Source organism: Micropterus dolomieu, linkage group LG10 (assembly GCF_021292245.1).
Source record: "Micropterus dolomieu isolate WLL.071019.BEF.003 ecotype Adirondacks linkage group LG10, ASM2129224v1, whole genome shotgun sequence".
NCBI classification, from domain to species: Eukaryota; Metazoa; Chordata; class Actinopteri; order Centrarchiformes; family Centrarchidae; genus Micropterus; species Micropterus dolomieu.
The window spans coordinates 15,564,506-15,588,892 of record NC_060159.1 but is presented as its reverse complement, the minus strand read 5'-3'; the positions used below and the strand labels follow the sequence as shown (position 1 = coordinate 15,588,892).

The 24,387-nt window shown below is 40.6% G+C and overlaps 1 protein-coding gene across 1 annotated transcript in view; it reads left to right on the top strand.

Annotated features, from left to right (window-relative positions):
- Positions 1-2,841: 2,841 nt before the first annotated feature.
- usta (uronyl 2-sulfotransferase a) overlaps positions 2,842-24,387 on the top strand; it is a 67,469-nt gene continuing 45,923 nt past the window's right edge. The window contains exon 1 of the mRNA XM_046061533.1: positions 2,842-3,222. Within this exon, the coding sequence (XP_045917489.1) occupies positions 2,991-3,222 (232 nt within the window). The 5' untranslated portion in view covers positions 2,842-2,990. The remainder of the gene's footprint in view (positions 3,223-24,387) is intronic.

The window sequence follows — 24,387 nt, the reverse complement described above, 5'->3', positions numbered from 1 at the left end:
CACTGGCCATCTGATTGTCGCTATGCACTTACACACACACATACACGCACACACAGTCATGGAAAGATGTGGGTGTGGCCCACTGGCTCTCTTCATCAATGTGGTTAGCTGTGACATTGGCCTGATGATAACTTTCTTAATAACATTTTGAAATTAAAAATGAGAAAGTGTGGATGGGGAAACAAAAGGAATAAAAACACGACTTGTCAAACATGTCATTATTTTTATTTATAAGAAGCTTGATATTCATTTTCTAGGGCTTGGTCAAAAGGAAAAATAGAAGAATTCTTTGACCTTATTGGGATGTGTACCCAACAGTATCTCTGAACAACAACTGTACGTATTATACTGTCAAAGGTTCGGTTGCCAGTTGGAGCTCTGAAACCAAGGAACTTTAAAACGTTGTCTTGTTGTGTCTTACTTGAAATGCCTCATTTAGAAAACTATACACATCTGCTCAGGACCAAGACAGCAGAGTTCGGCTGCCTGTCTGGCTCTTGTTGCAGTGTAGCTGTTGCTATTACTATTATTTTACTTCCATAACTTCTATCTGTGTTTGGCCTTAGTACGTCTTTGTTTGCTAGTTGCTAGTACTTTTTAAAAACATTTTTAAAAATGGAACTACTGTATAATATTTTTCCTATCTACAGCTGTAATAAGCAGTTAGCTTCCAGTTCACGACTCTGTCTTCCACAGATACAATTACTCCATCCATCGTCAGGTGCTTATCCTGTGTACAGGTTCGCGGGAATACAATTACTCATTCAATTTAAAATATCTCTGGAGGTAAAAATGAAACCTTACTGCAATGACGACTTTCTGCCTCATAATTTCCTCCCATTTTTCTGAACCACTTTCCTCTATAGTGTTTATTCACGATTTTATTTGTGTCCATATACAAGCTATTGTAAGAGTTCCCTCAAACTCTGCTGGGGGACTTATACAATATTACAGTCAAGAATCCAACAATCAGTTTTGATCTTGCATTTATATGAATGGATCATAGCCTACTTTATCACTAATGAGCATGACTAATGTGACACAAAGCACACAGGAGAGTGAGAATAGCCATTGTGATACTGAAGATTCCTCAGTGATAAACTGCAATGAGTATCATACTTTTATTGTTCTTTATAGGGAAATTCTCTTGCCATTTTTTCCCCTCCCCGGAGGTCCGAAGTTACTTAAGTAGTTCCACGGAAGGTTTGCTGTATGTGTGAAGTCCAATTCCTAAAGTTTACTTTTGTGGAAGGTAAATCCAACTCTGACTTTGTAGCTTGCAAGGTTATTCCCCCAGCACAGAATCCTGTTGAGTTTAATTATGGTAGTGTAAACTCAATTAAGGGGCTTCTTAGTCTTAAACAGCTCCTTAGTATAGACGAAGGGGGCCTTGTTCAAATGTGCTATGATTGTGCCAGAATGAGATTTGTTTGTCTCTGTCTCATGCTATTTTCCTGTACTGTACTGCATTTACTGTAATATGACTTCACCAGTGTACACAAAACCTCAAGTAACCACAGGTGTGTAGACACACTATTTCCTGAATCCGAGGAACTTGACTTCCAGCCCCAGGATATTGCTAAGCAATAAATACTGTCGACCTAACACAACCTGAGGTGTTGAGGTGCTGATTTAATGGCTAAAACCTGAATAACACATCTGGGCTAATTACATTTTAAACGTTTGTCCTGGTTGTCTGGAGTTTGTGTGCGCTTCCTCCAGGGGCAGTTTTCTTCCCCTGTCCAAAAAAAATTAATCACACCACCGGGAATGATTTGGTTTAAATCGCACTGTCAGTAGTTCTGATTAGACTAAACCAGCTTTATAGCAGTGACCTTCCTGGCATCCATACTGTTGTTCGGAGCAATAAACTATTGTGCTGCATGTTAGATTGGGCTGGCAGGGCTATAATGCTTTCATGCTCATTGTGCCAACCTTGCAAAATGCAGTACTGTAATATTTACAATTCATTTACCTGTGGAAACGCCAAGCCATTCACCCCTCCACAGAATTATTGTGCTCGTCTTTACTACCTTTGCTCTTTTAAGGCAAATTGTCTTTTATCAACATTGATGCTCCCTTGATTACAGTAGCTGTCACCAGTAAAAGTACATCAGCAGGTAGTTACTGTGTTGAATGACTGTTGTCATCTCCTAAATGCAGGTGTAGTCTAATGGTGGGTTCTGACCCTGCTGTGGAAATATATATGGCTCGGTGTACGGTCCTTACCGCTGGCCTGAGGGAAGGAGAAAGTTTAAAACACACACTCATAAATTCTTTTCAACATACATCAAACATCTACCCTTAAAGTGATGATAACACAGCTCGTTATTATAAATAACAACTACTTTACACAAGGAGTAGGTCGCTGTAATGTTTCTATTAAGGGTGAATGTTTTGTGTTTTGGCATTTCAATGTAACATAATCTCTCAAAATCAAATTGTTTGCTTTGGCAAAGGACAGCGCTACAACTCTCTCATACATGAAAATTGTAAATTCACAGCTGATTCTGAACTCTTTCCACAGACCTCCTGTTAGTCTCTGTTTAAAGGCTGTCACAAATCAAACTCGTTTCAATAAATTCCCACCGACAGCACGTAAGGGCCCCCTCTCTCTCTGTGAACACTAGGTGACGCTGTTTTACGCATTGCAATCCAAACCAAATCCTGTATGAGGTGGAAGTTTTTCCTTTTTCCACGTTCAGTAATCTGACACCCAAAAAGACTCAGAGCAGAAGGATGGACCCTTAACTCGATTGGAAGGACAGGCAGGAAGGAACAGTCATCAAACGAGCGCAGACGAGAGGAGAACGAGCAGAAGCGAAACACTGTGCGCAAAAAAACAACCCCGTGGCTGCGGCACTGGAGGTGAGCTGGGTGCCTGCGCGTCTCCAAAATAACTGGCTGTCCCCCTCAAATGATCTCAAAGGGACAAGTTTCACTTTTCACAGGCGGATGGGTGACTTTCCTTGGCGCTTTGTGAGGAGGAGATGATGAAGAATTTCAACAGCAGTCCCCTTCACAGCAACCACCAGACTCCCAACCACATCAAAGAGCGAAACAACAGAAAGTACAGCTTACTCGCTGCTTTACCGTTGCGATTTTCCTTGCGAGGTTATGGTTTCTGCATGGCTACGCTTTTCTTCTTCTGTTTCGGCTCCCTTTTTTACCAGCTGAACGGAGGACCCCCTAAAATCCTGCTGGACATCCGACAGTATCTCGGTAAGAACTTTTCATTTTCCTTGTCTTCATCAAAGAGATTCTTTCGAATGAAAGTTGCACCGAATGTCTAGACACCTTGCTTTGACAGGACGTGTAAATGACAGTTTCTAAATTTAAAGATAATAAATGAGGCTTGCATCTCTCACTCAAAAGTCTCTAATGAAATCCACCAGAGGCCACATCGTCCCAGCCTAGAGGAGTTATCTTGTTGCCCTTACAATTATTCATAAGCTGTAAATCATCAAAGTGGCTCTATGTCAAGTTACTGCACACTGACACACATTTTGGTAAGAGAATGGATGCTGACATTTAAATGTACACAGCTAATATTATACTCTTCCGATTTCAGAAAGTTTCTCCCAAGTTATACATAATAATTCAGACCAATAACTGAGGAATGCGCCATTTGAATATCAGTTCTGACTTGTCGGGGCGTGAAAGGGATGTATTATGGTAACAAGAACTTAGCAACTGTTAAGCCTGATACTGTATGTGGATGGTGACTGACATCTCCTCTTGTACAGCCAGCTGGTGCGCTCCAGCCGAACAGCCTCATTACGCACGACTGGCACCGGTGGAACAAGGCGCAATAGTGTTCTTAAAGCTGAATTTAGCTGGCGTTTTTAAGACAGTCGAGCTTGCTATGACGTTTCTAAAACTGATACACTGAAAAGCATGTGGAGTTGTTTGTTCTAAGATGGAGGTTGCCAGCTGTTTTCATATCAAAAAACATATTATGTTTTGAAGGGAAAGCTTAAAATTGTGTTTTCATTTCGATCTGTCTCGGCACTGCTATGTCTATACTGGGTGCTAACAGGAAGACTACGGCAGAAAGAGCTCCACATGTGGCTACACCTGTGTGTGTGTCTGTTGTGCTGAATGCGAGTCTTGATGATTGACTTTGATTGTATCAAATGTCGAACGAAGGAAGTTTGTGGTTGTTGAGTTATATGTGCTGCTGATCCGCTGTACAGATCAACATGTCCCTCACTGTTACAACTTGGGCTGCACAGCTGGAAAGTGTCTGTTGACAGGAGTTTGTGTTCCTACCTATTTCTCACATAGAGCTTGAGGCCTTTATGACATGATAAACATCTGGAACAGCATGAGAGTCACTGGCCAAGTCAGCCACTAATCCCATGGGTGAGATTAGTTTACTGTAGATACACACCTAAAACTCACACATACATATTGTACACACACATGCGCATATATGCCTGCACACTGCATCTGCACAATATTGTCAAGAAATCATTTCGATTTGATTTGGTCCGGGTTTTTTTGTAGTCCTACTTGTAATTTTTGCAGCATGGTGAACGATTTCCCCAAAATGTGGTGCTGCCTTATTTGATTTACAAATTGCAGCAGTCTAAGTTCATTTCATGTTAGAGTTATTGCACAAAGCTAATGCACTACTGTCAGCTGTAATGTCTCTTACACTCACTTTCTCACTAAGGGGCACTTTGCTTCTAAGTGCTCCATAACACACACACACACACACACACACACACACACACACACACACACACACACACACACACAAATACAACCTTAAGCTATAGGCTGAATGTATTGGACACCTTATCATGCAGGATGGAGCGGATATGTGAACTGTAGATAAGCTCTCAAACACACCAGCTAACACAGGCAGAGACATATGTATTATTTGCACCATCATAATCTACCAGCACTCAAACATATGTGGACCATGAGGGCAAGGAACCCCTCTATAGAAGATGAATGAGTGTCTGGGCCCACCTGCATGACTTGATCTTCAATACATTTCTGCACAGGGACCCTGATGGCCAGAGCCTTGTCAAACATTGACTCCTCTATACCTTATCTAATTAAGGGGGGGGGGTCCTTATGTAAAAGTGGCACAAACACACAGTAGCACCTCCCTGGGATCTGGACGAGTAATCGTCTCTGCTCATTATGATGTTGGGGCAAGGAGAAAGTGCTTTGTCCCATAATCACATGGCTGCAAGTTGAAATATGTAATATTATGTAAAAGCAATTAATAAGAAAAATGTAAGTTATGAGGTAATACATTTCAGGTAACTTTGTTAAAATTTGAGGGAAAAAAGGTTTAATTTTTTTGTGGCGGATTCTGAAGCGTTCTGATGTTGGATAAAGGAGAGGAAAGAACGTGGGTAGAAAGGATTCAGATGTGCTCTGCTTATTACCCTCATTCTGAAGAAACCTGTGGTCCTGAGCACTTGAAGGAGAGAACAGAGAAATCTGGGAGAAGCCAGGGAAGGCGGGAGAGCTTGCTGTTGCGAATACTCTTTCTGATTTGGTAGCTAAATGGCCTATACTGGTTGCTGTGCCAAGGAAATTTGGAGGAAAGTTATTTTTTCGGAAGGAACTTTATGCTCCGCAGTTTCTCTCTTTGTTGCCTTCACCCCTGTCAATTACAGGAGCTCTTTGTTTCTCTCCATTCCAGTTTTTCTGTCTCAGTCTCATAGATCATTGAGTGGAACGGCTTACCGGGTGAGTCAGGAATTGAACTCCAGCTAACCGTATGGAGGAAATTCCTTACCCCACCAACAGGAATTAGTGAGAAAATAAAGAGGATATTCAGCATTAATAATCCTCCAATGTATATATACTGTACTCGTGTGATGGGCAGACTACCAGCCTCTTATAAGCATCAAGTGATTAGCTAATTTATTTACCTTGAGCTGACTTGTGTTACTTTTGGCTGCACTGTGCCAAGATGAAGATGAGGATGCCTGGTGGGGCAAGTGAATGCGGGTGCGTGTGGGAATGCAAGTAGTAGGTTGATTTTTGCGTGTGTGTTTCTCTCAGTCAGACACACTGTGGAGGGCACAGTTTAGGCCAGCAGGGAGGTTGGTGTTTGAGGGTGTCACTCAGCGTATAGCTGCAGTCGCTGAAACGTGCAGACCTTTAGACCTGGACCGACAGCTTGCTCGCCACTGTGCGTTCCGGGTCGTCGGCTCTCTCACACTTCCTCAGTCTCTCTCTCTCTCTCACTCACTCACACTCACACTCTCTCTCACTCACACACACACACACACGTACTGACACTACCTCGACCGATCCAGCTACTATTGCCAAAAAGCCTCCATTTGAGTGATGTGTCTGTGTTGCAAATGTGTGTGTGTGTGTGTGTGTGTGTGTGTGTCTCCATGTGTAAATGCACAACCACACCTGACTGTGGAGCGGTGATTCCCCCAGACGTTTGTCTTGGCCGAGCTGGATGGTCTCTGACTGAAACATGATTAAATTCTTCTTCTAGTTTTTTTTTTAGAAAGGTGGACAGCTCATTTCACCGCTGTCGGCCACCCTGACTGTCCACATCAGGCCACATCCTCTTGTAGCTCCTTTGAGCCGAGAGAGCAAAAGAAGCAGAGAGAAGGATCTAGAGTTTTTCTGTGTTCTCTCAAATCTTCAAGGTATTGAGACGGATCCTTCAGAATAAGCCACACATGGTGCGCTGGGTTTGTCAACATATGAATAAATGTCAAGCACTTTTACGGACTCTTGGTTATGCAGGTCTTCCTCCATATTTGTGTGTTCTCACAGTTCCCTATTCCCCTAATATAAACCCTGAACAAACTTATTGCGTCCGTCTCCCACTAAATCACTCTGCTTCTCAAAAGAACTCTGTAAGCTCAAAACACTCACACACATAAATGTAACTTGCCAGAAACTGCAGGGCGGTATTAGGGATTAGGCAGGTATGTGCGGACACAGAAGAAGCTTCAGGATATCTCTCCTCCCTCCGGTTTCTTTCCCATTTACAGCAATTCTGGCCAGGAAGTGAGTGAAAGCAAACTGTTGAAGTGAATTCAAAATAAAGTGTGTCTGTGTGTCTCTGAGTTTCGCTGTTGACCACTTGGTAGATGTCGCGCTAAACAATACATGTACAGTATATAAAGAATCAAAGAGAGAAGATGGAAAGGGAAGTGAAAGTTTGCCTGCTGCGAGGTGATCAAGATGGGACATGCAGACTTCCAGCTTGATGTGGACAATGCAAACACAGCACGCTTCCCTGATGCTGTACCTGACCTCTGACAGACAGACTCAACATACAGACAATATAAGCATACAGTGAGTGTTACGCAGACAAGCTTGAGTGCACACAACTTTATTTTTAAATTATAATCAGAAGTTTTAAATATGTCATGCAAATGGGGAAATATGTATAATAGGATGCACGTAAAATGCAGAATATTCTCATATTGTGTGCTTGTGCAGTCTTAAAAACACACAGTGTAAAGCTCTTTCAGTTATCTTCAATGAAACAGGAAGCGTGAAAAAAGTGTTTGAGTAAAATCATGTTCTCATATGTTGTGGAAGACCTTCCACAAAATATGTCCTTAAATGCAATGTGTCGTAAGAGTGGTGTCATAATCTTGGTTAAGTTAACTTTCATTTCTATGTTACGTATTTGCTAATCTTGCGCACAGAGCGATCTGTTTACTATTTCTATCCACATAGGATGCCTAAAGGTGCTCATTTTTATTCATTTCAAATTAGACTAGACATGCAGATGTTGTTTATTTTCCAGCACACATAGAACACTTTCAGACTTTGCCTCTGTGTGTTTCTGCACAGAAAAAAAGATCTTCAACAATGTCTCACATGACTATATCATCCTATAATTTTAAACATGTTTCTGCAATGCCCCCCTGTACAACCACAGAGTTCCACACTTTCACTCCTGGGAGCTGCCCTGGGTTAAAAGCCATGCTTAAGCGCAAGATCACAATAGTAATCACGAGGGGGAAATGGTACTTATCCACTTTTCCTGTCTTTGCTCAGCAATTTGAATCTGAGATCTTTAAGTTAAAAACTTGTTCCACTAACCTTAAGTCTGACCAGCTGCCCTAATTTGTTCAATGTGAACACAAGCATATTTTTTCACATACATATATCATACATGTGCACACAGACACACATGCTGTAGTGAGGAAACTGACACACAAACTACACATATGTAAAAGAGCTTTGTTGAGTGAGCCAGACAGTGTGATTTTGGGAGCAAACTCGCCACGCTGATCACACCACTACGCCCTCTTCCCGCTAAAGGATATTAAAAACGAGGTCTTTATTTCATCTTGTCATATTTCGTTCTTCAAACTGACAAATTGAGTGCACAGACTCTTGCGCCAAAGTGACAGATTCCCATGCTTTAAGGCAATTTACCAAAGTGTGGAACGGAAATCAGGCCTGTGCTGGTCAAGCTCTCACTCAGCATTTTAAAGTGACTAACAAGGTTGCCAGGTGTGTACCAGTGTGACTCTGAGGTGAGGTTGGTCATGTGGAAAAATCCTTTAACTGGCCAAATATTCATTTACATTTAATTATTTATGTTCAATGTTCAGTGCAGAGGACTCAAACCAAAGCATAGCACATTTATATTTAATACTAAAGGCTGCTGCTCCAAGGGAATCTTTTTTTGATGTGAAGATAGAATAATATTTTGCGTCCACCCAACACCTGCAGCTGACAGTGCTCATTAGAAGGTGAGGACAGGACAGCCTGGCCTACTTCCTCTATATTCCTTCCACCTACAGTAACTTAGTCCTCATGGAAGTGCTGAAGAAAACAAGTATTACCTCTGACAGACCCCGAAACAACTCCTAAATGCGTCACATCCAGCCTAAATGCCAAAACAATCAGGCAGCTTGTAATTCACTCTGGGTTGGTAAAACAAGCAGCCCTCCCTGCTGAGCAGAGCCAAGCCACGCAATGTTTATTTACCTGCTTTCTAACATGCATGCCAGCTTGTTAATTGGGTTTAGGGGTCAATAAAGGGATAATGAAAGTTACTTGAATAGAAACCAAAGAAGGAAAGCCTTTTGTTGCTCTGATTTTAATTGGAGGATTTAAAACAAAACAAAAGCAGATATTAGATTAATATTTTATGATTGTTATAAGCAAGTGGTTCTGCATGCTGTGAATGCATTAGCATATGTTCTTTTTCATTAGTTATGATAAATGATGGTCTTTGGCATTTACTATTTTCTGGGTTATTACAATATGAAATTATTTGAAAAATAGCTTCATGTTTTCATTCAGCGATTACATAATAGACGCAATTAGCATTACCAATTAGCATCTTCATGCCTGAGAGGCTGCTATTGCCCTCTCCAGAGAGACGGGCAAACACTAAAACAACACAGGGTAATTATCCTCCATTAGTGCATTTGTTTTCACCACACTAAAAGAGACCAGATGGAAAAAAAATTACCAATGCGCCAACGCTGTTAAACTGCAACTGCTGTTCAACACTTGCTGAGCAATGATAGTTATAATCCAAGAGAAATCCCAGATACATTTGTGGGCAATAGTTTGTGACTTAGACTTGTGTGCTGTGCTACTGTTATGTATACTCCCTATGCTTTTGATGAATAACTACAAAGGATTGATCAAATTAAGACATAAATAGTGGCAATAGAATCTCTTGTTCTACAAAGTTGGGATGTGTTCACTTAAATAAACATTATTTCACTTTTAAATAACATTTCATGGATTTAGTTGAGCTTCTGTACGCCATGTGTTATTTTTCAGCTGTATGGTACATGTCATTCCTGCATCCCCCAAAAGACTGCATGATGAAATATTTTTCTACAGTCAGATTGATAACACGATTGTGTTATTTATTTTGCAAATGGATCCTCAATTGTATGAATCTCCTTTTTTATTCAAAAATGAAAAAGGTTTTAAAACCAAGGTATAATGTATTACTATTTTGGCTTTAGAGTTGCTTGTAGGCATCTTTGGATTGAGCTAAACTACATATTTCTTTATGCTAAGCTAAGCTAACTGACTCTTGCTCATAAACCTCCATAAAATATCAAATTTCTGTTTTTACACATTTTTTGTACAGATAGAACAAATAAGATATAACCTGTTAATTAGCAAGCTTTTCAGGTGCTGCTAGGCAGATTTTGTTATCATTTGGCCAGGATAACTGTTTCCCACTGTTTCCAGTCTTTGTGCTAAGCTAAGCTAACCATCTGCTGGCTGTTGCCTTATGTTGGATGGATATAGGAGTGGTACCAGTCTTCTCAACTTTTGGCAGGAAAGCGAGTAAGTATATTTCCTAAAATGGCTGTTCCTTTAAAAGCTCTTATAGCCCAACATTATGATGTAAAAGTGAGGTATGTTCCACACAGCCCATAAGCTTGAGTCTATTTATTTCAGCCTTTTCTACTCCTGTAGTCAAGAAACCATTATACATCAGCTCACAAGGGGGTTGTTTTTAGGAACTGTGTGCTGTTTTTAAGGAGTTGCCAAGACACTGATGATGGCTGGTTGTGGTGGCTTTTATGTTAGCTCCAGTGGTTGTGCGTGAACGGGTGGGTGTCTCAGGGCCCACATCCACTGGGTGGCACCCTGGCTGATGCTTGTAAGAAGGCAACTATGTACATCCCATAATTTAAAAGATCAGTGCCAGGATAAATAGAGGTCCCGTGAAAAATTTAGTTGTCCACTTACAACATGTAAACTGAATGCCCTGCCTTAATCAGCTGTGCCCTGTTTGTCCTGAACGAGAGACCTCTAATCTCAATCCAGGTCCTTTCATGACCAAATTAGAAACACAATAATTGCACTCTGTATGTTGATTTTTGGATCAGCTGTGCCCTTCCCCATATCTCCGTGCCCTGGTGTTATTAGCCAATTTGGGAAGTTTCTTTGCCTACTTTGGCAAGTGTTAAAACACTCTACATTCCTCTGTTTATTGTCACAGAACACCCAACATGCTGAGTTCTTGTTTCCGTTCCGTCGGCCACATATATACACTTGTCATCAAACAGCAGGTCTGTGTGGTCACTGAAGTCAAGCAATTATTTTCCAATTTGATTCAACAACCGGATTCTGACTTGCTCCTCAGGGTCCAGGGTGGCAAACACAGAGCCCAAAGGCAAGTAATTGGTTGTTAAGGGACTTGTTAAGGGGAAACATGTTGACCTGTGGTGAGCGACATATCTTGTTCAAGAAACTCTGCCTATCTTTATTCTGAGTGAGTTTACCACAGCCCTGCCTGCTAGCCTCATTTCATGGCAATGAAAAAATATATAGTGGTTAAAAATAGCAGCTTTAAATATACAGCAGGGCAGATAGAGTGGCAATGCCCAACCCATGTTGTTAAAATCACCACGTGCTGTTTTGGGGAAATGTATTGCCTTGCATTTTAAAGTTGTGTATAGCCTATTCCCTTTTTTGGGTTCAACTGAGTTGAATGAGAAAGCTTTTTCTGCTGTTTTCTAGAAATGGAGAGTAAGTCATTTCATATCAGAGGATATCACAACTCTTTAAAGCAATCATAAAGAATATTTTTAATGGACAATGGATCACATGCCTATGTTTATGTGGAAAGGGTCACTTGTAGTGATGACCCCACAGAGAATTGTAGGTTCATCACCTGACTGTGCCGTTAAACTCAGTTCTCCAGAGCATTGAATTAATTTTAGCTCATTGTAATGGTTGTCTGGCCCACAACTTTACTGTTTTGATTCACTATTGTAAGCAGATGTTCTGTGTGAAACGTTCTGATAAACGCACTGTATGCTACCTTCCCAGCACCAAACAGCTGACAGAAAAAGATGAACATAGTGGAGAATTTAGCAGCTTCAGAGTCAGAGATTGCCCTCAGCAGTTGGTGGAAACCAGACTAAAAGAAGAGTGAATATTGGACTTACATTTAGCAAATGACCAGAAACATGACTCTAAATGAATGTTAGTATTGTTCTGTGTCTGCTGGATGTGTAAATGAGAAGCTGTTTCATATAAACGCTTGCCATATCAATAGTGAAAATATGTGAATTATTTAATGTGCTGTCCAGCAATTCCTAGGCCATACTGTCTAGACAAAAGTTAGTGATTTGATTGTAATACCAAATCCATCTCTGTGCATTTGTTGTAACTTTTAAAAATAATGTCTTATTTTTGATTTGTTCAGTGATTAAGCTAAATGCTCCATCTAACCTAGCGCTATTAAAAGTCAGTGTACCATCAAAATTATTTTAAAGCTGTTATTTTAAGATTAAAATACTATATAATGATGCTTTAACTACTAGACAAAAGACTAGAATTTTTCCTGGCACCACGACTGAGGCCCAAGGGCAATGTCAGGTGTGGGTTTTACAAAGACATCAGAAGTTGCCTTTTTGTAAAACAATATCAAAACACCGATTATAATTTTCTATAGCCTTCAGCCTTTATGATCATGGGGGTCTTTCATCTGCTCATAGCACTTTTTACTCCAAAACCCCCAAACATAAAATGTGAAAGATCACGTACATTTGTGTGATTTTGCTTGCACTTAGTTAGATGCTTTTAAAAGTTGCTAGTTGGTCTTAGATGACACGCAACTGGACTCAGATTAAGCAGAGACCACTACATAGTTGTGGTGTTTCCATTAAGCCATTAGCTTGAGAGACACACACACAAAAACATTCACATTCATGTTTCCTGAGCTGCTGCTCAGCTTACGTAAAAGGTCGAATTGTTTCATTGATTAAATGCAACTGCTGCTTTTATTTCATTGCACCGCAGGGTTTTCCTTTGTTTAGTCTAAGAGCTGCTCTATGCTTTACACTCTAACTTTAGGTATTTTACAAGAAACTTCACACAATCTACAAGGCACGCATTTATTTTTGTTTAGAGAAAGATAGTTTTTACAGAGCCACTCCACATATCTGGAGGCCAAGCCAAATAAAGAGGAAAGCCCCTCCGCCCCATCGAAACACAGCCTTATGCAACAGGTTTTTATTTCTGCCTGCCACTCATAAAGTCATAACTCTGTAACTGAGACAACAGCCTGAAGCAGTAGCTGTCTACTTGTTGTCTCAGTTACTTAAAGTGTTCACCAAAGGCTTTCACAGATTTTAGGGGGGATACACCTGACATATAGTTTTATTAGCATTTTATTGTTTGCTGACACCAGAGACTAGCAATATGTTAACACTGACAGAGTTTGGATTTGAATCTGCAAAAAGTCTGCACTCTGCCAATATTCCATGATGCAATTCATAATCTCAGTTTTAAAGAGTCTTTATAGTCAAATGCGAAACAGATTGATGCCAGTTTTCCTTCTCTTTTACTGACTTAACTCTTTTTTTAAATCCCTATGGCATTTTGTTCAGTATTCCACATCATAAAAGACATGACATCTTTATATTATTATCAGCAGTGACTCTTCCTGTCCCTACCTGCAACAGGTGGAATGTAACTATCCTTGGAGAATAAAGATCTTTCACTGCTCTAGAGCTTCTTGTATTGATGGCAAAAGGAGGGGGCGGACACTCAGGATGGCCTGAAAAGTTTTTTTGAAATGTTCAGATGGAATGTGGTCGTCCCCCGTGGAAAGCAAACCTCACCTCGACCAAATCTTACACCTCCGTCTCAAAATGTGCTCTCCTTCTCTGAAACCCACCTTTGTCTCCCACCACTTGTCTCTCTGTCTTATATAGTGTCCATTTTTTTGACGCTTACGCACTTTTCCCTCAACACCCGTCTTGTATGCGAAGACAGGAGTGCAAAATGTTACGGCACATCATACCTGCCAAAAAAAGTGCGAAAATCCACATCCTGCCATTACCTGTCACACTTATGAACTCTTCAACATCCAGGTCTTCTTTTTCTTCATGCTTAACCCCCAGATCCTTCAACTGCTAAAGCCGCAGCTGAGACATACTATAGTTCTGCAGTTCTAATCTGCAACCATAAGCCATAAATCATAAAATGTCATAGAATTATACTCACTAATGGTAAAACTCTATCTTAGTTGTCGTTGATTGGGCACTTGCCTTACAACTCTGCATCCAGACTAGTTAAGTTCTTCCCCAGTTAATCATGATGCAACCAATTTTAGCAGATGATTTAGTTACAAACTAACCAGTAGTAACTAAGCCTCTAGTGTCTACTTTACACCCTATCTCACACAGATGGTGCAACCCAGTGCTTGTCTTTTGGTGTAACCACTTTTTTTTTTGTAGAGACATCTTGAGTGAAAGCAACACAGTCCAAAGTTAACAAAGTCTTTATCCGAAAACACACAAACGCCCAGTTTCCAAGAACTTTTTCCTGTCCTGGTCATGACTGAGGTTGAGTCCTTGTTCTCGGCAGGGGATTGGTTCAGCAGAGAAGTCAGCAGGCATGGTCAGTGGTGTTAATTACATGGTTGGAGAGTGATGGGTTGCATTTGACTAGTGGGTGGGTGTGTTTGAAAGAGAGAGTGATGGACTAATATGTAAATGTTTCATCTTGGTTACTTTGTGACCAGGGAGGTTCAGGAATGTAACCCTTCACAATACACAAGTATCTCTTCAGACTTTAACAAGAGGTCAAAGGTCATGTTAGGACCTCAGATAAACCCAGCCTGAGGTTAAATGGGTATTGGCTATAGTCTGGGACTGATTCTTAAACACACCGTGATGCTTCGCCCCTTGAAAAGCCATCAGTTGTCTGGCCTGGTTCACAGGCCCAGATCCTAGTTGTGTAGTGTTTCCACTGGCCTGGCCCAGAACTTGCCTGCCTCTTGGCCCAACACCACTTTCCTGCTGCACCAGTCTGGTTTGGACTGGACCAAATGTGTGCCAGCTAGGCCTGCCTGTCCTGTAAATCCATCTGTCACTCTGCCGAAAACTTTTGTTGTTCTTTCCCACAAATTCTCCCCCCAAGAATTGCCACACTGTTCAGGATCCCTTTTCTCTCTATTCCTCTTTTTCCATTCCCATCTTTCCCACCTTTGCCACTTTCTTCCTCTACATCTTCTTGCCATGTATCTCTTCTCTCACCATGCTGTATACTTTTTTTTCACTCCTCCCGTTTCCTCTCCTGGAAGTCTGCAAAAAAAAAAAACTTCCACTTAAATCCTTCCTGGACAGCAAACGCTGAGCGAACAGATGCAGCCTCTGTGTTGTCCTGCGCACAGCAGTGGACGTGTATGACACACACGCACACACAGCGCCATGCCACTGGGTGCGTTGGCTGTGTGATATTGCCAGCTGGAACGTTTGTGGCTCTAATCACTACATGCAGTTCCATTACATACTCAACCACAGGATTTCAAAACCACTGTCTCGCTGAGCTCTCCTGTATCTTCTTCCACCCATCCACGTGCCCATTCATGTGCATGATGTATTGTTTATGCATGTTTTATCTGTGAGAGGGAGTGAGTTTGCCGACGACGTGTAAACAAGAACCACCGTGTCAGTGATTCCAAGTGTGCACATTCTCATTGTGTCTAGGTGCTGCTATACTTGTGCAACTGCTTTTGGTACGCAAACTATGTGTACTGATTACAGTCTAGTAAAACATGTCGTAAATTATGCTGCTTAAGATGTTCTTGACAGATTTATATAATTAGTTGGGTTAAACGGCTGCAGTTTCACTGTGAGAATAAATTAAACTTTTGATTATGTCTGTTTGTGAAATTTGCTGTAGGCAACGCATAGTTAACACAATCGAGTAAAAGAGGAGATGAAAGACTTATTGTAATATAGGGATCACAGACTTTGAGGATTATCAGCAATTGTCTGTTTCCATCAGCCAAAAAAACTAAATCTCTAACAGGCAGCTGACCACAAAACTGGAAACCATCATGATCCATCTTCCTTATGCAAGTGTCTTCGACTCTGCCCTTGACTCTGAAGATGACCCCAACAACTTTTCTCTCTCTTTCTTGTATGTTTCATAACAAGTTGTTCTGCGCCGTGGCTCTAGCATGTAGCTTAGTGTTGGCTTGTCTATAATTAGCCACTCTGTTCTAATGAGGTGTTTCTGAAGGGCTGAAGCAAACCGCTGACCACTAGCTAGCGTAGCCTAGCCCACATTGCTAAATTAAAGAGAGGCTCGATCTTCAAGGCCACGCTTAGCTGGAGCCTGCACTCACAGACGGCAGCCCAGTGCGCTTTAGTGAGTAGTAAACATACAAAACATCAGGAACAAGTACATTTTGTTTAGTTCTTGTGTAATGATTCACCATGTTGGAATTATACGCCTGGTGTTTCCTTTTAGTGCAGTTAAACAAAAGAATCCAGCGCTGAAATCATGCTAGTGAACAACAGTGACCGCAATTCATTGCATATAGCAGCATGATAACGACATGATAATGACAAAGTGAGCCTTTGTTCATTTTATATATATATAAGTTATATTTACTTCACAATACACAAATTACTCTCAAATTACTCAGAATAACTGATCGATTAACAGTCAAAAAAGTTATGTTGCAAATATGACCAAATATGTTTTTTTTTTTTTTTTACTTATTACTCTACCCAGTGGTGAAATTAAATTAGCATATAGATCTTTTACAGTACATAAGTAAAAGTTGCCATAAATCAAGGCAAAATACTTTACTAGTAAATGCATTAAAATTGTATTTAAGGGAAAGAACATAAATGCATCTGCAAAATGTACTTAAGTATCAAAAATAGTACTCATAATGGGACTTCTTTCTGAGTTATATTATATATTTAACATGATTACCAGTACATTAATGTGTAAGCTACATTTTATGCCTGTAGTTTGAGTTGGAGCTACTTTTTTACTGTGCTATACTCTGATTGGTCTTTTTATTTATAGCTATGTATCATCATTTATAAGCTGATTACATGTTTTGTAAGTCAAATCTTAAGTAGAATATATATAAGTATACTTGCATCTCAAATTATGGATTTGTATGAAGTACCTTAAAATGGAAATATGTAATGTGCACTATAATGCACTAAAATAAATAGTAAATGTACTTAGTTACTTTCCACCACTGATTCTTTCCAGTAGTAGTACATCTACAACATCTGCCAAGCGTCAATACCATTATTCATTAAGGAAGAGACACGCATCTCTCAGTCATATACTGTGTCAGTAACATATGTGAAAATAGACTGTGGTGTACAAGATGAAGTCTGTCTATTTATAAGTGTAAAGGATCCCATTGGGTTGGTCTGAATAAAGGGGTTGAGAGACCATCAGAAACTGGGCCCATGTGCGTTATTATTCCCACAAAGCAACTCCCAGTTTTCCCGGTTGCGTTGCCCCACAGAAATGGAAAGCCACACGACTCAAACCAGGCTTTCAAGGAGTTTGTGTGTTCTGCTTGACGTCTATGCTTTGGACTATTAAATGCTTTTTAGGGAAACAGGTGGAAGAGTAGACCGTCCTTCTCGGTACTATTTTCTCATTAGCCAGATGTCCTTTACTTTTTTGACTCCCTTTATCTCTCCTCCTCCTCTTTATCTTCATCTCTTCCTTTTCCTTTAGCCTTCTGACATTGTCATCTCCCAGACTCGAGTCTTAAAAAGTGGGACAGATTCCTGCTTGTATATTTATAGGCAGAGCTAAAAGCAACATGACACACTGATTATAGGCCAGTGCAGACTGTCTGAGTTTGTGAACTGTGAGCAGCAGCATATGGACAAAAATGACCATGAGTGACCACAAATACAGTTGGACAAATGCATGCGCAGTGCTGTTGTGTGGTTTAGTGCTGACGTCCCTAGAATGTCAGTGACATGTTGAGGTTTCAGATCTAACTTGGATCCAGCCCTTACTTAAACCAATATGTTTTTCATTGGGTGTTTATTTTTGTCGTTCTGCTCTAGTTTTTACTGTCCGTAGCATCTCAATATTCAGTACAGTGTTCATTTTTCACACCTTTTTTTAAGAGGTGCAAAAACTACATTTACTGTATGCCAGTCACAGACCGTGTATGAATGCTCACCATTCAAAGCACAGACTGCCTGACCGCGATTGAGAGTTATCATCATAGCTGCCCTCAAATGACAATGAGCTGACGTTTATGAGATACTGTTTATGAATGAAAGCTAGTTATTTCTTGCCTTGGCTCTCTCTGTGAGCTAGTGTTTGCCCTGAACTTGAAGCCGTGCCCACGTTTCCGAGAGGCCAGTCAAAGGTGAGAGCATTTACCTCACCTTAACACCGTGGAGCTCCACCAGCCCATATTAGCATGAATGAACAGCGCTGGCGTTTGGATGCTGTGATTGTTTGCCTCTGCCTCACATGCTAGTGTACAGTCGATATATGTGTGTATGATATGAGAGTGAAAGAGAGAGTGTGTGTATGTCGGGCTCAGCAGAGTGCCTGAGGACAGACCAGGGTTTCAGTGTGCTGCCTCTATGTGATACACTATGTAAATTTGCTTTAACACAGCAGAGGCAGGGGGAGACTTAGGCCCCATCTACACTATTCCGTTTTAGTTAAAAAAGGGGAAGTAAAACGAATACGATTTCCGTCCACAGCAGTGTTTTATCTGTGTATCAGAGCTGATTTGGGTCTACATTAAAACGACTGAAAACGCACATCTAGTGGCCATTCAGGTACACTGGGCATGCGCATGTAAACATGAAGCAGATGGTGTCTACCATAGTTACAGAACATTTGGTGAAAGAATAGTAATGCAGACCATGGACCAATAACAAGCTGGGACTGTTACTGGATGGAACAGGGAGTTAAAAGCAGCTCTGGCAGCGGAAAACAGACTGGGAATCGTTGCAAAGTAAACGGCGACAAGTGTTGGCAGATAAGTGTTATTTGCATGGTACAGAATATTTTAATAAAAATACCAAGTCAAAAACTCGTATTACTGCTTTGGATGAGTTATAAGACCCAATCAGAGAGCCCAGCATGAGTTTCTGCATCATCGTTTCTAAAGTTCTCCATTTTTGCCCGTCTTCACTAAAACGCCCTCCGGCATTTCAAAACAAAAAACGGGGTCGGCAGCGTTTTCAAACTTCTCCATTTTAGGTCAGCATTTTAAAATAGGTCTCCGTTTTAAAACAAAAATGCAGTATTGTGGATGGGGCCTTACCACCTTCAATCCTCCCTCACCACAGAAACAGGGCAAGAATACACTTTGTTCTCTGCTGGTACTGTAAGGAACCCCACTTTATGCTTCCTAATGACCCATAATGGCTGTATATTTCTCCATTGCATCCTCTGTAGAGCTTGTGGTTTGGGTGCCAGAGAAGTGCTAAACAAAGAAACAGTGTGGGTGAAGGAGAAATTACCAAAATGTAGCTTCCTGTGCATGTGTCAAAACTACTGACATATAAGTATGTGATTATTAGTGCCAGTGTCAGTGAAGATGAAGTGCTTTTGACAGAAAATGTATGTATTTATGCCGTAATAGTCCAACCTGTAATTACTTGAGGCTTTTGCAGGGCTATGTTTTAGCCTCCTTTTCTTTTTGTCAGCAATTGGACAAAGAGTGCTTGGTCGTTTGCACAATGGCGCTAGTGAGCACTAGTGAGGACACTTGAAGCCTGACCTCATTGAAGAAACGAGTCTTCAAATGCTCAAAATCTGAATTTTCCTCACCACCAACAGATCAACTGGTATTGACTTTAAGGCAAGAAACACTTTGGTGACAAAAATAGTATTGATACAACTCTGTATCTCAAGCTAGATCATAGCTCACACTTCTCCACTGTTATTGCAGTCAGATTGTACCGTAGATTATATGAATCATCTGACGTCAATTTATGTTGGACTTAAACCCTTATTTTGAACACTTGCCTGTATACCTACTATACTATATATCTAAAAGTCTTAATTTAACTAGATAATACTACTTTTACTTCCTCAATCAAGTCACTTTGAACCTTACATTACATTTGGTTATGAAAGCAAAGCTCCATTCCACATGATCTTGTAGTCGTTTTATATATTTGGATGTGATTGTTATTGTTGGCGGTGGTCAACGGTACAGACTCTTTCAGATTGTGCCTTTGAATTTGATTCATGATGATGGTGGATGGATATTAAAATTCCGTGATTGTTACTGCAGCATGCAGCCTTGTTTCAAAGGCTTCCTCTATAAATGCTCGTTTGCTGTTCTTGGAAGTGCAAGCTGCCATCTGTTGTTTATTGCTCGGTTGTTGCTCTTTGCTCTCTTTCTGGCCACTGTGGTCCAGCGAAGTGCCAAATGCCTGTCACTGCATTATCACCAAACTGTTCAAACATTGTCACTTTATTTAGATTGCTCACTTGCTTTGCCTTGCAGTGTAGATAGTAAACATGTTTTTGATTATGTAAGCACGGTCTATGATACCTCAACTGTTATTCAGAAAGTTTGTTAGTTGTAAGTTCTCTTCTTCTTACTGGGGCAAATCACCGTCACCAGCATGTGCTCAACACATGGCAAATGCACTCTTGGCACCTGATGAGGTTAGGGGGAAATAATGTGTAAGGAAGTGAATGTGATTATACGTGCACGCACATGTGTGTATGGTGTTTCAGGAGGCACTACCATGAAGTCATGGGGTACAAGGTGGTCTGCTGCAGACGCACATCCTGTGGCTTCTGGTAATGGGCACTGTACAGTGTCCTCACACACTTTCAAACTCACTCAAACACACACACACACACACACACACACACACACATTTCTTTGTTTTCTCACATGCACACACAAATGCAATCAAATGTTCAAACTACTATACACATGGACCCACCCTACTCTGTTTTTCACTCACATTTTCACCTTCATGATTTTTCACAATGCTTTCCACATATCTCTTTCTCTCACACACACACACACACACGCACGCACACACATATCCTGAAAAGAACCGAGCACAAACCAAGGGCGTGGCTGAGTCCCATTCCAGCAGCGGTTTAACCTGGCCCTGACCAGTACTGTAGACCAAGATGGGGCCTGACAGCAGTTTCCGTCAAATTAGTGTTTATGTAACAGTTGATGCAGGCATGGAGGCCAACGCTCTGCCACCATCCCCTGTGTAATTAGTGAGAGATTTGGGGTTTCACAGACTCTGGTTATACATGTGAAAAACACACACATGCTCACAGACACACATCACAAGCTAAGTACCAATACTATAAGTGTTGTGTGCCGGCACATACCAATAAAAATATATAAAATAAATTATTGCAGAAACTCATTCACTCATACACTCGTGAGCACACTTGCAGCTAGTCTGCATCTGCACAGCACTGCAGTGTATGGAAAACAGTCGAAGGTGGAGAAGAAGAGTCATGGTTTGGAAGAGTGTAAAAATATTACCCAAATATGAATATAATTATGATGTATTAGGTGAATTAAAGTAAAGCAATTATCTCATTCAAATAAATCAGCTATTGACCATTTGTGGAAAACTGGCATTTGGGCACGATGAATCTTTGGCTAGCGTTGGCCCTGCTCCTGGTCTGTCAGCAGTGAGTAGAAACATTTCTGACTCTGCGACCTGATTGTATTTGACGCTTTCTGTCAGTCTATGGTTAATGTGTCTATTTATGAAATTTCCACCGCTACAGTTATGTTTGGAGTTTATTGTGGAGGCAGTTTTTCTACTTTGTTTTATTTCTCCAGTTAATGCGCTGCTGCTGCATATCTGTTTTTGCTGCCATAGAGGCAGAAATATACTTATATACCGACTAGTATTTACTATTTCCACAGTGAACTTCTGTATAAGAATTGTTGTCCAAATGATGATGATTATGACGATGTTTTTGTTATATAAGCTGTGTCTCAAACTCTTTACTATTTCAGATTTTTAGGGGTTTTTTCACGCCCCAGTGTCAGTGTGCGGGTTCCTTTGTTATCTAATGGTGCGAGAAGTGAGAAAATGTGACTCTTACATTGGAACATATTGCAGCATTGTTTTTCTTCATCAAAACGTGATTTAGTACATTGTACAATTGTGTAAGTTGCGGTATTTAACCAGTCTGAATTATTTTGATATTCTTTAATACCATTAGAAGGAAGATAGTCCACATATTAATATCAAAGGAATCCATTGTATTACTCACATTTCTTGTTATTTGACAGCCAGTGTTAGTTCCTGACCTTTATGTGTATAATATAGTGCACGTCTGGAATGGATCATCTCTGTGCTGAAATCTCACCTCTCTGTGTCAGACAGAACAGTGTAACAGTCCTATAAAGGTCTATTGTTGAGGCCCGTGAGAAAAGTAGCAAGCTTCAGAGGACCACAGTCGCACATTGTGTGGAGCTCTCACTTTTTTCCCCCTGTGGAAATATTTTATGACATGGTCTCAGTTTTAAAAAGGCTATCCAAAAAGCCATTACTACTTTTTTTGGACTGTTAGTCTCTCATTCCATTCCATCATTTCACTGAGCATCGCTCCTCTGTCTGCTTCTGTCTTTTATCGTCTGCTCTTACAAACCTTTTATTTTACTCTTAGTCCCTCTTTCTCCTTATGCTCTCTTCTGTCCCTCACTCAAGTGCGAAACAGGCTCTCTTTATGCAGTCTGTTTGTTCTGAAGGGCCGAGCTGCAGCACCGACCCTGCCACGCTCACCGTTGAGCGAACTCTGATAAGGACTGCTGCTGCTGCAGAAACAGAGACATCGTAACCAAAAGCTCTTCTGTTTGAGTGTCTGACTCACACATGGTTGACACGTACACACATCGACGCACACATTGTTGTGATTAAAGTTCTGTCATAGCTTATAACAATATACAGAGGAATACATGTATCTTCTGCCATCACCCATAAGACAAGGGTATTTCTCACAGCTGGTTGAGTGTCCAAGTCAACACTTCCTGTCAGGAAACAACAAATTCCCAGCACACTCCACAGGAAGTATAGTGCTTTATCATTACAGCCATTAAGCATCATTTTGAGTGAGTTCCCAAATTTCATGATATTTCACAAAGGGAGGAACATTAAATATCATTAGTTCTTGGAAGACCTAGTTTGGTATTTTTTTGGCCTTATGTTTTTGGGTTTTCCGTCTGTAAATGTGATATCTGGTCCATCTTTAATGATTATTAGTACCTGTTTGGTATAATTGTTTGATCATACACCTGACAATAGCCCTACAAAATCCCTGACTTTGTGCAAGTGTACCTAGAATAATTAAAGCTGTTTTGAATGCAAAGGGTGGCAACACCAAATATTGATTTGATTTTGGTAATTGATAAATATAATCTATTAACATGTATATTTTTTTTTAAAGCATTCTTACTTTACAGCAGCTTTCCACACCTGCCTAAAATGTTTGTGCAGTACTGTATGTATTTTGCCAAAAATTACACTTTTATTCAATCCCTTCCAAGTATTGGAAGACAGACATGGATGTAAACTTCAACGGGGCAGAGTTTGAGTAAGTACTGTATTTATTGCTCTGTGTGTGTGTGTGTGTGTGTGTGTGTGTGTGTACAGTACAGTATCTAAGTCTGTGTGTGCATGTTTCTTTGCTTCCTGGTAGAATCATTATGTTTTTCTTAGTTGAAGGTCCATTGAGGAAGCTCTAGCTGCCAGATAGTGAAATTCATCTTCTTCTGCTGACCTCCACAGAGAGCTCACAAACTGATTTGACAAAAACGTTCCTGTTCCTGTTTCCCTCTCGTTTCTCTTCTCTCACTCTTCCCCTGTCTGTCTCTCCCCCGACTTTCTTTCTTTTCATTTCCTCACTGTGTTGTGGGCTACAGAAGCTGCTTTTCCTGAATCTGTTTTTATCATCACATGATTAACCCAGAGGAATTCTGGTTTTCTATAGTGATTCGCTAGCTCTGTCTGATCCCTCCTTCATATGGTGTTTTTTCTTTTCCCTCTTTACTCCCTTGCCCCAATTCTGCCTCCTATTTTCCATCCAGAACTTCATCCATACCCCACAGGGCGTGGGGCAACAAATGATTTACATAGCACACCACAGACGTTGTTCATGTGAACCTTTGTCTGCAGGCATTTATGCTGTGTATTTTTCAACCTCAAGAATACAGATGAGATAACTGGTTATGGGAATAGTTTGACGTTATGGGAAATGTGCTTATTTGCTTTCTTACCAAGAGTTAGATGAGAAAACCGATACCACTCTCATATTTATGTGCTAAATATGAAGCTACAGACAGAAACCAATTAGCTTAGCTTAGTGTAAAGACAGGAAACAAGGTTGAACAGCTTTAAAGTGTGCACCTCTAAATCTAATAATTTTTTTTCAGAGGTGCTGGTAGACATTTTTTTTACCTTTGGACAGAGCCAGGCTAGCAGTTTACCCCTATTTCCAGTCTATATGCTAAGTTAAGGTCACTGTCTCTAGGATCCAGCTTCATATTTAGCATAAGACATAAGAATGCTATAAAAATTATCATCTTACTTTCGTATGTGTCCTTGGCTGTGGGGTTAAAGCTTGCTCCTCTGCGCAACTGTGATATAGCACATTTCAGGTCTTACA